Consider the following 16,136-nt stretch of genomic DNA (forward strand, 5'->3'; position numbering starts at 1 on the left):
AAGAGTAGCGATATAGGTTTCTCTAATGAAATAACAACTAATAATATATGTTTATAGTAGGGATGTGCAGGCTCGGATAGGTTCGAGTTTGGACAAAAGTCCAGGAATGATGATGTTCGTCCATGTAAGATGATGTTTTGCCTCTTTCTGAGTTCCGTTTTTTTGGAGGGAAAAATCCGAACTCCACGTGCAAACTCGAACCTATCCGAGCCTGCACATCCCTAGTTTATAGTCATCTCTAATGAGTTGCCCAAGAGCCAGGCAGGGGCTTATCGCCTCTTTTGGTGATGGCCGCTAAGGGTCTCGACTTCTTTCATGAGACGCAGGCAGAGCTCATCCTGGTGGGTAAGCGCCACACACTGAACAGACAGCGGTAGACCCACCCCTCCTTCCACAGCCTGCAGAGATAGTGATAGAGAAGCAGTTACACAGAGTAAACAGTAGGGGGAGGAAGAGAGACAGAGCACATAACCACTGAGCCCCAGCAATGTTTAGACACCTGTCCAGGCTTTGGGCCTGATTCAGAGCCGGACGCAATTAGCGCTCGCTCATTCAGAAAAAGGGGGTGGCTATTCAAATGAACCGTTCGCTCCTTGCTGTCTGTTGACGCCTCCATGTCTGAACGAGCTAACAAAACATGCATACGTTTATTTGAAAAATACGCCCCCTGGCCGCTCGCATCATACGTCATGTCCGCTATTTATTAGATTAATCGAGTACATCGAACAGCGTATGAACTGCTCGCTATTCTTGTGGTTGGTTTTTCCTACCACAATTTTGCGAGCAGTTCTGGCTATAAAATAACCCAGTGACGTGGTCAATGACGCTGCAGTTTAAATTATGCACACCCATAAAACGCCCGCTTTGACCTTTAAGCACGCCTGCGTTCTGATCTCCACTCCCCGTTTTCAAGCACCTTCCCCTGTTACCACCCACATACGCCTCATTCTGTCAATCAAAATAGCAGGCCTTCGCTATATAGCGAACAAACGATTTTCGGCCGCACTGACTGGTTCGCGCATGCGTATTAAAAACCGTACGCATGCGCAGATGGGCGAACATCGCTCGGAACGAGCGTACTGCCGCTTACGAGCGGCTCTGAATCAGGCCCTTTGTACTCATATATATAAATAAACACAATCCTGGAGATTAGACACTTTATAACAATAATATTATGGGCTTTATTTAATACAATCCGCATTTTGAATGCAGATTGTAGTGTGATATTACCGACTGAATTCGTATTGCGAATTCAGGAAATATCACAGGGAATTTTACTAATTCTACTCCAATTGCCCTTTAGTAACTTTGGGTGAAACTAAAATAATGTGAAAAGGGTGTGAAAATAATGATAATAAATAGAGACCTATGAGAGATAGCACAAATAAACCTCACCTATATCTTAAAAACCACTATAATAATTACCTTCTTATACAGTTTGTCCCAGGGATCATTACAGTAACCTTTGTAATTTTTTAGCTCTTTCTCGTCCTCCGCAGTGACGGAACCAACAGGAACGACTCCAGCCGGATAATTTAATACATTGTGCAGGCAATGTGAGCTGAGAGACATAAGAGAGATTGGTGACTTATGTAAGCTTCTAAGTGGCGCCCTCTTATCGCTTTGTCTAATACCCAAACCCAAACTTATAGCTGTATTGCTTCATAATTGAACAGTGCTGTGGACTATGCTGGTGCTATTTACATACATGTTAATACTAATAATAAATCATTTAGGAAGACTTTTGTGACATCATGTGCCTAACCCTAATCCTCCCGCAAGTGCCTAACCTTAACCCCTAACCCTCCCCCTAACCCCGCTACTCACCTTCAGAATGCCGGTGGTCGGGATTCCAGCGCCAGGACCTTGACCGGTGTCGGCATGCCGGCACTGGTATTTTAAGCACCGGCATCCCCTTTGCTAGGATATTAACTGTATCCCCTGTGAGCTTCACATCATACGTCTTATTTTGTCACTGTTGCACACTAATTGCCATTGTGTACAAAATGAGGTTACAGTATTACTGAGCACTTCTCCTTTGTATAAGACCAATGCTCTGTATATGTACTGTCCCCAAACACCTGCTCATTACAGACCAATCACTCAGTGCCAGAGCCGTAACTAGACTTTTTGGTGCCCTGTACCAGAAAGAGCATTGGCGCCCCCACATTTTTCAAATAGGGACATAATGAACCCAAAAAAGGGCCATGGCTTCATGGGGAAGGGCCAGGGAAGTGATAGAAGAGGCCAGGAGATGCTGGGGATGAAATAAGAGGAAGCTACAAGCAAGAATGATAATAAACAGAAATTTGACAGGCCCAAACAGTGCCCTCTGACCTGTGGTGCCCTGTGCCATGGCACAAGCCACACTACCTTAGTTACAGCCCTGCTCAGTGTATTTTGATGTGTGCTTCTATACGTAACGTTTTGTAGTATAAATCATAAATGAGAATGGATCTTTGATCAGTGTCTGTGGCTTGTGGTATACTGTATTTGTGTCTTGGATTTGATCCCCATAATTATGGTGCTTAAAACTATTCCATATACCAAAGTTTCACAAACTCCGACATTTACAGTCCAGGTTTTATGGATAGCCATAACGAAATCCAGATGGTTAAATCGAATTGACTGAGGTACTAATTAAGTCATCTGTGCTCAAGTATGGATATTCTTTAAAACCTGGACTGTAATGGCAGAGTTTGGGAACCACTGCCATATACTTCTGGTATATGAAGCTCTGTGAGTATGACTATATGGGGCATATTTGGCTGGTTGCCTATGGGTATACTGACCATACGGGGCACATTAGATTGATGGAATACAATGCTCTATGGGTATACTGGCCATTAGAGGCACATTAGGTTGGTGGCATACAAAGCTCTATGGGTATACTGGCTATACGGGACACATTAGGTTGGTGGCATACAAAGATATATATCGGTATAGTGGCCATACAGGGCACATTAGGTTGCTGGAATACAAAGCTCTATGGGTATACTGGCCATTAGAGGCACATTAGGTTGGTAACATACAAAGATCTATATCGGTATAGTGGCTATACAGGGCACATTATGTTGGTGAATATAAAGCTCTATGCGTATACTGGCCATAAGGGGCACATTAGGTTGGTGGTATACTGGCCATACGGGGCACATTAGGTTGGTGGCATACAAAGATCTATATCGGTATAGTGGCCACACAGGGCACATTAGGTTGATGGAATACAAAGCTCTATGGGTATACTGGCCATAAGGGGCACATTAGGTTGTTGGCATACAAAGCTCTATGGGTATACTGGCCATATGGGGCACATTAGGTTGGTGACATACAAAGCTCTATGAGTATACTGGCCACAAGGGGCACATTAGGTTGGTGGCATACAAAGCTCTATGGGTATACTGGCCATAAGAGGCACATTAGGTTGGTGACATACAAAGCTCTATGGGTATACTGGCCATATGGGGCACATTAGATTGGTGGCATACAAAGCTCTATGGGTATACTGGCCATATGGGGCACATTAGATTGATGGCATACAAAGCTCTATGGGTATACTGGCCATATGGAAGTAAGTTAGACAATTGAGTCTGATAATTCTTTTGTCATGAACATTGAATATATATTTTTTCTCTGTACTGAAATAAATATATCCTTATGTACCATAGCGCACATGCTGAGATCTCCCTTTTATTCTGCAATAAGAACTTCTTATATCTTACATGAAGTACACCAGTTATATCATTATCATTACATTATGCACATTCTATATCTCATGTTGCTGTATTGGCTGCTAATAATTAGTGAGTGTTGCATGTGCCACTGTCATTATACACTGCAGGACCCCATCGGAGGACCTAAGGTGGTCCTACTGTAGTGAGAGGGGGTGCAGCTACAAGGACCCGACAGCTGAGAATGGTTTTCTATTAAACCTAAGCCACACCATTTCCAGCGGACAAAATGTACAAAAGGGGTCGTAATAAATGTTGCTGTGGGGCCCATAAATCTCCAGTTACACCCTGTATAATAATATATATAAATTAGTGACGAAACACTGTGACTTATAGAAATACCGTAAAGTCTCCCCGGATAACCGATGTTGAAGGCCGGGCCCAACATGGGACATAGGACCACATCTAGATTCAGCTTTCTCCACTCAGTGAGGAATTCTGTCTGGTATTCCTAAAAGAAAAGACTTATCATAAGAGCTGACAATCACAGACAGACCTCCGAGAACAGACTGGGGTACATGAATTATAGGTATTTAATATGTGAATAAAATTTAACAGTGTCATTAAAGAGACATTACTGAGAAATTATTTGAAATTAGAATTACATATATTAATTAAATATGAACACACTTGCCACATATACCATGTTTACCAGATATATATCCAATCCTCTCCTATTTACATCTCTGACCTTATCTCCGTGCACACTCCTGCCCGGGTTGGGTACGGGATGCCGGTGGTCCTCCCGACAGGGTTAGGATACCGACACCTGTCAGTCGGTATCCTAACGCTTCCCCTAACCCTCCCTCCCCTATGCCTAAACTTAACATCCCTCCTAGTGCCTAAACCTAACCTCCCTCTCCCTGCACCCTAAACCTCCCCCTAGTGTCTATCCCTAACCCCTAACTCTCCTCCTAACAGGATTCTGACAGGTGTCTGGATTACGGCGCCGGTATTCTAATTGCCGGGATATTGACTGTATCCCCTCCCGCCCATCCACTTCGCTCCACAAATTAATGCTCACCAACTAATTACTTCATCCCACTCCCTCCTGCAAGATTTTGCCCGTGCTGCTCCCTACCACTGGAACTCTCTTGCTCTCCCTTTCCCTATCAGACTCCACATCTCTACAAAGTTTAAAACAGGCTCTCAAGACCCACTCCTTTATCAAAGCTTTCCAGCTCTTATCCTAACCTACCTTCCATGCTCCTTACTCACTGTCTCTCCCCTCTGTGTCACCCCCATCTGTCTCCCACTCCCCTTTAGATTGTAAGCTCTAACGAGCAGGACCCTCTTCCCTCATGTGCTTCTCCTTTTCTCACTTATACAATCATCTCTTCCCCATGCCCAACAATGGCACCAAATGTTCTGTACTGTAATTATTTTTTTCTTGTTTTGTTCATACTGTTTCTGTTTGCGTACTCTGTAAGGCCCTAATGAACCCTTGTGGGCGTCCTGTGGATCCTAAGGACTTTGAAGAAATAGGTATACTTCTGAAGAAGCTGGATATCGATTTACCAACGAAACGCGTTAAGCCTCTCCACCATCTATATCCATTCATCTTGGACACTTTGACACATTTTCCTGCTTTTGGGACATTTGCATCAACTCCACAGGATAACAGCTACAAGTGGATCCCATCCAGTCTATACTCTGTGATAATACCAAAAGGATTTGGACACATGATAATTTCTTTGGACTGAGATTAAGGATACGCCACCTTGTAAATATTTGCTGTACCTAATTACACAGAACCAACAATTGTCCCACAGCTAGTGTCTTTATCGAATATGGATTAACCAGCCTCCCCTAATAGCGATTACATATGACTACAACTATTTTTAATACAGCACTTATTTTGTGCATTTTATTATTTTCCATATAACAAATTTTATTATATTGTAATGTATTAAATGTGATATTAATTGACTACACATCCGTATCTGAGTTTTTATATACAACAACTATATATAGCGCTGGTATCAACTATTTGTATATTTGAAGAAATAGAGTTAACAAAGATAAGTCTACCATAACTCAATTTCTTCTTCAGGGTCCATAGGTGATCCACAGGGATACCATGGGGATGTCCCATAGCAGTTTCCCCTAAGGCCAGGGACGCTCTTGAGCAGAAAGGAGAAGGTGTAGAACCTGAGAAAGGTGTGGACGGAAGACCACGTGGCTGCCTTGCACAATTGTTCAGCAGAAGCGCCACATCGAACCGCCCACGAGGGTCCCACATACCGAGTAGAATGTGCTGTAACCCTGTTTGGAACAGGAAGATTAGCTTGCATGTAGGCCTTAGAGAGTGTCATTCGGAGCCATCGAGCCAGAGTCTGTTTGTTAGCTGGCCAGCCTCGCTTATGAAGGCCATACAATACAAATTTGCCATACAATACAGAATCTGATTTCCTAAAGGAAATAGTACGATCCACATAGATCCGAAAAGCACGAACCACATCCAAGGAGGCTTCACCTGCAGAAATATCCGAGGACTGGAAGGCCTGAACCACAATCTATTAATTCAAATGGAATCGGGATACCACTTTAGGGAGGTTACCAGCCCTGGTACAGAAGACAGCTCTGTCTGGATGAAAGATCAAGAATGGGGAGTGACAGGAGAGCGTTGTCAAATTATATACCCTGCTCACAGAGGAGATAGCGAAAAGAAAGAGCGTCTTCACTGTCAGCCATTTGAGGTCTACTGAGTCCAGAGGTTCAAACGGAGGAGCCTGTACAGCCCGGAGAACCAAGGACAAATCCCACGGAGCCACCGGATGGACAAAAAGGAGGTTGAAGGCGGAGAGCACCTTGAAAGAATGTTCTAACATTAGACAGGGGAGTGATCCTTCACTGGAACCAGATTGACAGAGCAGAAACTTGAACTCTAAGGAAGGCCAGATGGAGGTCGAGGTCTAACCCCGCCTGGAGAAAGGCAAGCCCCCGGGAGACCCTAAAAAGTATATGGTCCCCCTGGGCTCTTAAAGGGGTCTCTCAAGAGTCATGCCGTGAAAGACAGATGAGGTAGGTATGGGTACAGGCAAGGACTCTGCTAGTAGATCCTGCCATAGAGGCAGTGGGAAAGGATTGTCTATGGAGAGACTTCGTAGGTCGATGAACCAATGTCGCCTGGGCAAGGCTGGGGCTATTAGTATCACCATCCCAACTTCTTGCTTGAACTTTCGGAGAACTCTCAGGAGGAGAGAGATTGGAGGAAAGAGGTATGCAAGATTTAAGTCCCACCTCACTGCCAGAGCGTCCACGAAGGCAGCTGAGGGATCTCTGGTCCTGGACCCATACCTGAGGACCTTGTGGTTGTGACGTGAAGCCATCAGGTCTATGTCTGGCAGGCCCCATTGTCCACCAGGAGTTGAAAGCCATCCAGATTTAGAGCCCACTCTCTGGCGTGTATGTCCTGATGGCAGTCCGCTTCCCAGTTGAGCACTCTGGGGATGAACACTGTTGAGATTGCCGGGAGATGACATTCGGCCCAGACCAGAATGTGTGCTTCTTCCCGCATGGCTGCCCGACTTCGCGTGCTTTCCTGATGGTTGAGGTAGGCTACCACAGTCAGGTTTTATGCTGAATTTAGACCGGCCTGTCCCGAAGCAGATCTTGTGCCAGAGAGAGCCCTCTGTACACTGTTTGCCCCTCCAGAATGTTTATGGGCAGGCGACTTTCCTCGGTTGTCCACCATCCCTGAAAGGTATGATGACCGATTACCACATCCCATCCGCGAAGGCTGGCATCTGTAGTGAGAAGTCCCCAATTTGGAATCTAGAAGGGGCGACTCTTGTCCGGATTGGACGTCTGTAGCCACCATGAGAGGGAAAACCGAACCTCCGGAGAGATGAGGATCATCTGGGAGCAGATCAGATGATACTGCCCGTTCCACCGGGAGAGAATCAGTTGTTGAAGGGGCCTGGAACTGGGCGTATTCTACCATATCAAAGGAGATACCATGGACCCCAGGACCTGCATTGCTAAGTAAATGGATACCCCCTGATTGTAGAGCAAGTTGCGCAAGTGTAGTATAAAAAGTTTGTCCGCTGGCAGAACAATCCTCTGTATTCGAGAATCCAGGAGTGCCCAAAGATGTACAATCCGCTATGTCGGAGATAGGTAGGACTTTATCCAATTGATGAGCCAGCCGTGTGTTTGCAGGCAGTCAACGGTCAGCTGGAGATGTCGTTGTAACACAACTGGTGAATGTGCCAAGATTAAGTGGTCATCTAGGTATGGCAGGATTCTGATTCCATGGCACCTGAGGTGGGCCACCATAACTTCCATTATTATGGTAAATAACTGAGGGGCTGTTGTCAGACCAAAGGGCAGCACCCGAAACTGGTAATGTTGCTGCAGAACATCAAACTGTAGGAACTGCTGGTGGGTTGGAGTAATAGGTACATGCAGATATGCATCCTGAATGTCCAGAGAAACCATGAAATCCCCAGGCTCCAATGCCAGGACAATTTATCACACATTTTCCATGTGGAACTTGGGTACTCGGATAAATCTGTTGAGGGGATGGAGATTTAGAATAGGCTGGTGAGACGCCTTCGGCTTCTGAATCAAAAAGAGAGTGGAATAAAAACCTAGTTCCTCGTTGAGCCGAAGGAACCGGTATTTTCACACATGAACGCAGCAGGGAGTGAATAGCTTCCTGGAGGGCCAGGGCCTTGATAGGGTCTGATGGGGGACATGTGCAAAAAAAATAGCTGGGGAGGACACCTGAGGAAGGTGAGGGCGTACTCCTGAGAGATCACTTCTCGGACCCAAGCATCTGTTGTTGCTTAATGCCAAGATCAGACGGAGAGTTTGTCGTCAAACTTGGAACCTGGACGTCTGGCCAACCAAGACTGCTTGGATCGCGGCTTAGTAGTCTGGTGAGAACTAGACTGCCTGGGAAAGGACTGCTCACTTGCCTTACCATGAGGGCTAAAGAACAGAGAAGAGGACAGCCTAGGCTTAGGGACAGCTTCTTCCTAAATATGGGAGATGTAGGTCAGTTTTACCCTGGTAGGGTCTTATGGCAGGCTCTCTTCCAGTGCCTCTGCCCATCCTTCGATAGCCTTAGCCACACAGGCCACGGCCATACTGTAGCTGGCCTGCTGATAGCGCCAGAAAGCAAGCAGACTGACTTGAGACAAGTAAAAGCAGAGTAGAACTTCTGACAAAGCGTGCCACATGCGAATCAACAGTAGGAGGGATTTCTGACTTAGCACACTCACTATTAGGGAGAGGGTAAAAAGACACTAGTCTTTTTGGGACCTGGAACCGTTGCCAGGAGTACCCCAAGCTTCCCCCATGAGCTCAGTTTGCTGTTCTGATAGAGGGAATTCAGCCTTAACCACCTTTTGACGTTTAAACATCTGGGTTTTTGGCTTAGGGGCCGGCTCATCATCCTCTACATTCAGGATCGATATAACCGCCCTCACTAAAGGAGGGACATCCACTGTTGAATGACGGTTCTCCTTGCCCGAGGGAGACCCGGAGAGAGAACCCTGTGCATCATTTGCCTCCACAGATGATGCATTAGAATCCGAAAGCGGGGTGGACTGAGAGGATGATACAGTCCGCCTAAGTGTTTTAGTGGCTGTCTGTCCGCCTTTTGCTGATAGGCGGCAGACGATTGAGCCATATTCTGCACTGAGTGGACATAAACATCCATCCAAGGAGGATGCATAGGGGTTACTGACATAGTAGGCTGTGATAGCTGTGGGTACCCCATGGTGGAAGGCAGCATGAGGGCTGATAAGAGGTCCACTAGCTGCGTCATAACCTATGATAAGGAGGACACCAAAGGTGGCTCCTGGACAGGGGCTGGTACGGTGGACTGAGGAGGTGGTACATAACAAATAACACACAGACCATTCTGCATGAAATCCTAAGGGGACAAGCCCGCTGAATAGGATCTGCAAGTAACCAGCACAGGGGCCTCAGGCTCCCTTTTACCCTTAGAAGACATAGTAATAACCAGCTAGCAGCACATAATCAGTGTATGACTAGTAATGCAGAGTGACACCTTTCACAAATACAAGTAAATGTGAAGTAATAATGAACCCCTACACGCCTGGTAGTTGAGGGTTTAAATAAGAGCAGCAGGGATAGATATAACTGACGGAACGTTTTAAGACAGTATAATGCACATAAATAAATCTACTTATAATGGGCACTAAATCAACTACTCAAGCCTCAAAGGGCTGGCAGAGTTATACAGGAAGACTGGACCCAAATCTCCTGAGACCTGTAGCTTCAGAATTAATGGCTGCTGAGTGTCTCCTATAGGCAGGGCCGGATTAAAGGGGGGGCGACAGGGGCGATCGTCCCTGGGCCCCCACACCTGAATGGCCCCCACACCCAGCCATCGGGGTTAAAGTGAACCAGAGGAGACGGAACAAGTTCCGCCTCCTCCGGACACCTAACCCCGGTGCCGCACGGAGACACCAAACGCCCGCTGAGATTGTAACCAGCGGGCACCCGGCTCCCTCCCCGCAGCGGCAGCCAGAGCCGGTGACTAGAGCTCACACGTGAGCTCCGGCTTCCGGCTCAGGCAGTGAACTATGGGAGAGACGTCATGCGTCTCTCTCATAGTGCAGAGGAGCAGCGCCAGCCGAGCGGATCAGAAGGCAGCGGGAGCGGGGCTTAAGGTAAGTATGATTTTATTTTTTTCTCTTTTTAGCGCAAGCGGCTTTTCCACTGCTGTGGGGGACATTACTCGGGGGGGGACTACTGGGGGCATTACTACAGGGGACATTACTCGGGGGGGGGACATTACTACTGTGGGCATTACTCGGGGGGGGATTGCTACTGGGGGCAATACTCGGGGGGCATTACTACTGGGGGCAATACTCGAGGGGGACATTACTACAGGGGACATTACTCGGGGGGGACATTACTACAGGGGACATTAGTCGGGGGGCATTACTACTGGTGCCACTACCACAGGGGGCATTACTACTGGTGCTACTACCACGGGGCCACAACTACAGGGGTATTACTACTGAGGGCATTACTATTGGTCACACACAGGGGGCATGACTACTGGGGGCACAACTACAGGGGTATTACTACTGGGAACACTACTACTGTGGGTATAACTACAGGGGGCATTGCATAGGGGGCACTGCATAAGGGGCAACACTCCTGGGGGCACTACTACTGGGTGCACTGCATAAAGGGCACGTAATGGGGGCCCCCACATGTTTGTTGCCCAGGGGCCCCCACAGACCTTAATCCGGCCCTGCCTATAGGGAAGAGGGTGAGGAGGAGGAACAGCTCAGAAGCGGGAAATCTCAAAGTGAGGGATCGTGCTCTGGGCTGGGGGAGAGGATGCCGGGGAGAGCCTACCTCCCCGCTGCTACACCAACCGCCGGGTGCCGCTGGCCTCTTCATGGTCCCCGATGCCAGCTTTTAACTGCACCTTTGGTCTAGTGGGGGAGCGGATGAAGCAGTCACCCCACTGCAGCGTCCTCTGGCAGATCTCCACCGCCGGAGGTAAGGACTGCACAACATGCCTTACCTGTTCTTCTTCGTCTGTCTGGCTGCAGCCCTGGGTCCCCAGTGGAGTTGCAATCAGAGCCCCGCTGGCGCCCACCGTGATCATCGGACCACTCACCCATTAGGACGCCTTGCTGCTTGCTCAGATAAACAACAAAAAAACCTCATAAAAAATCTTGGGGCTGCCTAAGCAGTCCCCCTGTCTAAAGGTGCGACCGGTCCTGCTGGCACCAAATGAAAAACTGTCTGCCTATGGCTGGGGGCGGGGTATAAGTGGAGGAAGACCGGGGCATCCTGGGAGCTAAAGCTTTAACTGTTTGGTGCGTGGATCTCTCCAACCACACACCCCCCATGGTATCCCTGTGGATCCCTATGGACACTGAAGAAGAAATTATTATTAATATATACGCAATGTATACTACCTGCACGGCTATCTGCTCCTCCCAGAGATGCTTCACAGATCTAGATGGAGGAATGAGAGAGATCAATACAGACAATAACCGCAAAACATAACAGAGAAAACACAAAATCACAGAAACTTTGATGGAAGAAAACCTACAGATCCACCGAGTCTGCTCTCTCTGTGAGCCCGATTCATTAAGGATCGCAACTGCTAAAGCGTACAAAGACTGCCGATTGTTGCGTACTGCGCATGAATCGCAGTGTGCAAAGACACCACTGTGATCACAATGCGATCACCCAGAGCACGGAGAGCGATCACATAGTGACTGACAGGCAGTGAGCGTTTGGGGGTGGTGACGAGAGGTGGTCAGAAAAAAAACGCTGGCATGCCTGACCATTTGAACGCCGTTGCATGGGCGTGCATAAATTAGCCAGTGCGATGGCATAAGCAGCTTGAGTACTTACTGCGTGCAATGAGGTTAGCAATGTCTAAGTAGGGTCAGGGCTGCTGTAATTCTGCATGGCCGATGGTACTCGATATTACCCATTTTTATGGAGGCTTGCAAGGTATTACGGATGTGAGATAGCAGTAATAGGAGGCAGTGGACGTCTCTATGCAGGCAGCGCGAAGGCATTGTGACTGCAATCATTAGCATATTTTCACAGCAGACCTGCGCGCAATTATGGAGCTGGAATCGCAAAAGCGATCCTTAATGAATCAGGCTCTATGTTTTTATTGTATATTTTAGACAGAATCGGTATGAGTTCAAATCCCGATGCCTGAAGACCGGCACTAGAAGATCCCTAGAAGGGTAAATATTTGTACTATAGAAAGGGCACTAGAAGAGTAAGTATTTGTACTATTTCTCACCCTCTCCCCCCCTAAGCCTTCTTTAGGGGTGCCTAACCCCCCCTAATGCCTAACCTCCCCCTGTATAGTTATCACAAAATTGATAAAAAGGTAGAACTCTGGCGCACGGTAACTGTGTCGGCCCAATCTCAATCCTATACCTGCCCAGACAAGTAAAACATACAGAATTAAAAAGCAATGGGAAAAAAAGATCTAAGGCGATACAGATAAAATTATACTTAAATCGTGGAGGTCGTTGATATGGAGGTTTTTCCTTTTCTAGAGATGATCCACTCCGTGGAATACAATATGAAATTTAAACACAAACATAAAAGACCATTATGTGAAGTAATATCAAAACGTAAAACTACAACAAAATGAAATAGTCCTTTTGTGTTTCTGAAGAAAAAAAGGGTGATATCCGTTTTTTTCCAAAAGTAAATGTCAATCAAACAAATCAGGATAGATCCTCACCACCACAAATCTTAGAGATGGGTGTACCATAAACTCACTTAATACGTGAATGGGAAATATACATAAAGGTATCTTTCAAAATACTTCACCGTGTGTCAAACGAAAGATTGAAGCATAAGCGTACCCCAACTCACGTAATAAGAAGTTGGGATCAGCATATAAAGGTATCTTTTCCACAAAAAACTAAAAAACCATAGGTAAAGAAGACTTTTGATTTAAAATAGAGGATGAGGTATCACTTCAAAAATGGTTTATTAAAAATACAAATATTAAAAACATGTAAAATAAAATAAAAAATCCTTGAACAAGTAAAGATGAAAATTAGAAGTATTAACAGTAGTATCTCCTCTTACAGGTAAAAGGTCCGGACTGAAACCCGTAATGGATCTACTATATACCTCAAAAATATAAATCCAAGTCTCTCTTATAATCCATAGAATGCCTACAAATCTCTCCACCAACGCCGTTTCGATCCTCCTTGGATCTTTATATTTTTCATCAAAAGTCTTCTTTACCTATGGTTTTTTTCATTTTTTGTGGAAAAGATACCTTTATATGCTGATCCCAACTTCTTATTACGTGAGTTTGGGTACGCTTATCCTTCAATCTTTCGTTTGACACACGGTGAAGTATTTTGAAAGATACCTTTATGTATATTTCCCATTCACGTATTAAGTGAGTTTATGGTACGCCCATCTCTATGATTTGTGGTGGTGAGGATCTATCCTGATTTGTTTGATTGACATAAACTTTTGGAAAAAAACGGATATCACCCTTTTCTTCTTCAGAAACACAAAAGGACTATTTCATTTTGTTGTGGTTTTACGTTTTGACATTACTTCACATATGATCTTTTATGTTTGTGTTTAAATTTCAAATTGTATTCCACAGAGTGGATCATCTCTAGAAAAGTAAAAACCTCCATATCAACGACCTCCACGATTTAAGTATAATTTTATCTGTATCGCCTTAGATCTTTTTTCCCATTGCTTTTTAATTCTTCCCCTGTAAGTGCCTAAACCTACCCCCCCTCCCCGCTCCCTAAACCTAACCCTCCCGGGGGGGTGACTAGCCCTAACCTACCCCTGGGGTTGCCTAACCCTAAACCAACCTTCCCCTAGCCTGACCCTAACCCTCCCAGGGGGGTGTCTAATCCTAAATCCCCCCCAGGAGTCCCTAACATAACCCCCTCCCTGCGGCTGTCCGCACCCGCCGCCCGGCTTACCTTCGTTCGGTGTGCCAGGCGTCAGGATCCCAACGTAGGGATAATGATAGGCGGCAGGATTTTGACGCCTATTATTAGTCCCTTGGCGGGATATGAAAGTCGGGAAGCCGGCGGTCGGCATTTCGCCCGCCGGCTTCCTGACTACATGCATTTTAGACTGGTCTTAAAAATATCCGCATGTTTACACCATGTATTCTCCAATTCTTTTACTGTGTAAGCCCCAACCACAATGGTCAGTAGACAATTCCTCATACCACCCAACATTTGCGAGGGTCGCACGTAAATTTGCCTGAAGACCGGCACTAGAAGATCCCTAGAAGGGTAAATATTTGTACTATAGAAAGGGCACTAGAAGAGTAAGTATTTGTACTATTTCTCACCCTCTCCCCCCCTAAGCCTTCTTTAGGGGTGCCTAACCCCCCCTAATGCCTAACCTCCCCCTGTATAGTTATCACAAAATTGATAAAAAGGTAGAACTCTGGCGCACGGTAACTGTGTCGGCCCAATCTCAATCCTATACCTGCCCAGACAAGTAAAACATACAGAATTAAAAAGCAATGGGAAAAAAAGATCTAAGGCGATACAGATAAAATTATACTTAAATCGTGGAGGTCGTTGATATGGAGGTTTTTCCTTTTCTAGAGATGATCCACTCCGTGGAATACAATATGAAATTTAAACACAAACATAAAAGACCATTATGTGAAGTAATATCAAAACGTAAAACTACAACAAAATGAAATAGTCCTTTTGTGTTTCTGAAGAAAAAAAGGGTGATATCCGTTTTTTTCCAAAAGTAAATGTCAATCAAACAAATCAGGATAGATCCTCACCACCACAAATCTTAGAGATGGGTGTACCATAAACTCACTTAATACGTGAATGGGAAATATACATAAAGGTATCTTTCAAAATACTTCACCGTGTGTCAAACGAAAGATTGAAGCATAAGCGTACCCCAACTCACGTAATAAGAAGTTGGGATCAGCATATAAAGGTATCTTTTCCACAAAAAACTAAAAAACCATAGGTAAAGAAGACTTTTGATTTAAAATAGAGGATGAGGTATCACTTCAAAAATGGTTTATTAAAAATACAAATATTAAAAACATGTAAAATAAAATAAAAAATCCTTGAACAAGTAAAGATGAAAATTAGAAGTATTAACAGTAGTATCTCCTCTTACAGGTAAAAGGTCCGGACTGAAACCCGTAATGGATCTACTATATACCTCAAAAATATAAATCCAAGTCTCTCTTATAATCCATAGAATGCCTACAAATCTCTCCACCAACGCCGTTTCGATCCTCCTTGGATCTTTATATTTTTCATCAAAAGTCTTCTTTACCTATGGTTTTTTTCATTTTTTGTGGAAAAGATACCTTTATATGCTGATCCCAACTTCTTATTACGTGAGTTTGGGTACGCTTATCCTTCAATCTTTCGTTTGACACACGGTGAAGTATTTTGAAAGATACCTTTATGTATATTTCCCATTCACGTATTAAGTGAGTTTATGGTACGCCCATCTCTATGATTTGTGGTGGTGAGGATCTATCCTGATTTGTTTGATTGACATAAACTTTTGGAAAAAAACGGATATCACCCTTTTCTTCTTCAGAAACACAAAAGGACTATTTCATTTTGTTGTGGTTTTACGTTTTGACATTACTTCACATATGATCTTTTATGTTTGTGTTTAAATTTCAAATTGTATTCCACAGAGTGGATCATCTCTAGAAAAGTAAAAACCTCCATATCAACGACCTCCACGATTTAAGTATAATTTTATCTGTATCGCCTTAGATCTTTTTTCCCATTGCTTTTTAATTCTTCCCCTGTAAGTGCCTAAACCTACCCCCCCTCCCCGCTCCCTAAACCTAACCCTCCCGGGGGGGTGACTAGCCCTAACCTACCCCTGGGGTTGCCTAACCCTAAACCAACCTTCCCCTAGCCT

At 45.2% G+C, this 16,136-nt stretch overlaps 1 protein-coding gene across 1 annotated transcript in view; it reads right to left on the reverse strand.

The window, feature by feature from the left end:
- Nucleotides 1–269: 269 nt before the first annotated feature.
- The window catches only part of LOC148474665 (fatty-acid amide hydrolase 1-like), a gene marked incomplete at its 5' end in the record, with an annotated part of 43,199 nt that continues 27,332 nt past the window's right edge, over nucleotides 270–16,136 (reverse strand). The window contains 4 exons of the mRNA XM_088458285.1: nucleotides 270–398; nucleotides 1,426–1,561; nucleotides 4,046–4,179; nucleotides 11,651–11,690. Coding sequence (XP_088314411.1) covers nucleotides 270–398; nucleotides 1,426–1,561; nucleotides 4,046–4,179; nucleotides 11,651–11,690 — 439 coding nt within the window. The remainder of the gene's footprint in view (nucleotides 399–1,425; nucleotides 1,562–4,045; nucleotides 4,180–11,650; nucleotides 11,691–16,136) is intronic.

The sequence above is a fragment of the Taudactylus pleione genome, unplaced genomic scaffold (genome assembly GCF_031769625.1).
Source record: "Taudactylus pleione unplaced genomic scaffold, aTauple2 ptg000824l, whole genome shotgun sequence".
Taxonomy (NCBI): Eukaryota; Metazoa; Chordata; class Amphibia; order Anura; family Myobatrachidae; genus Taudactylus; species Taudactylus pleione.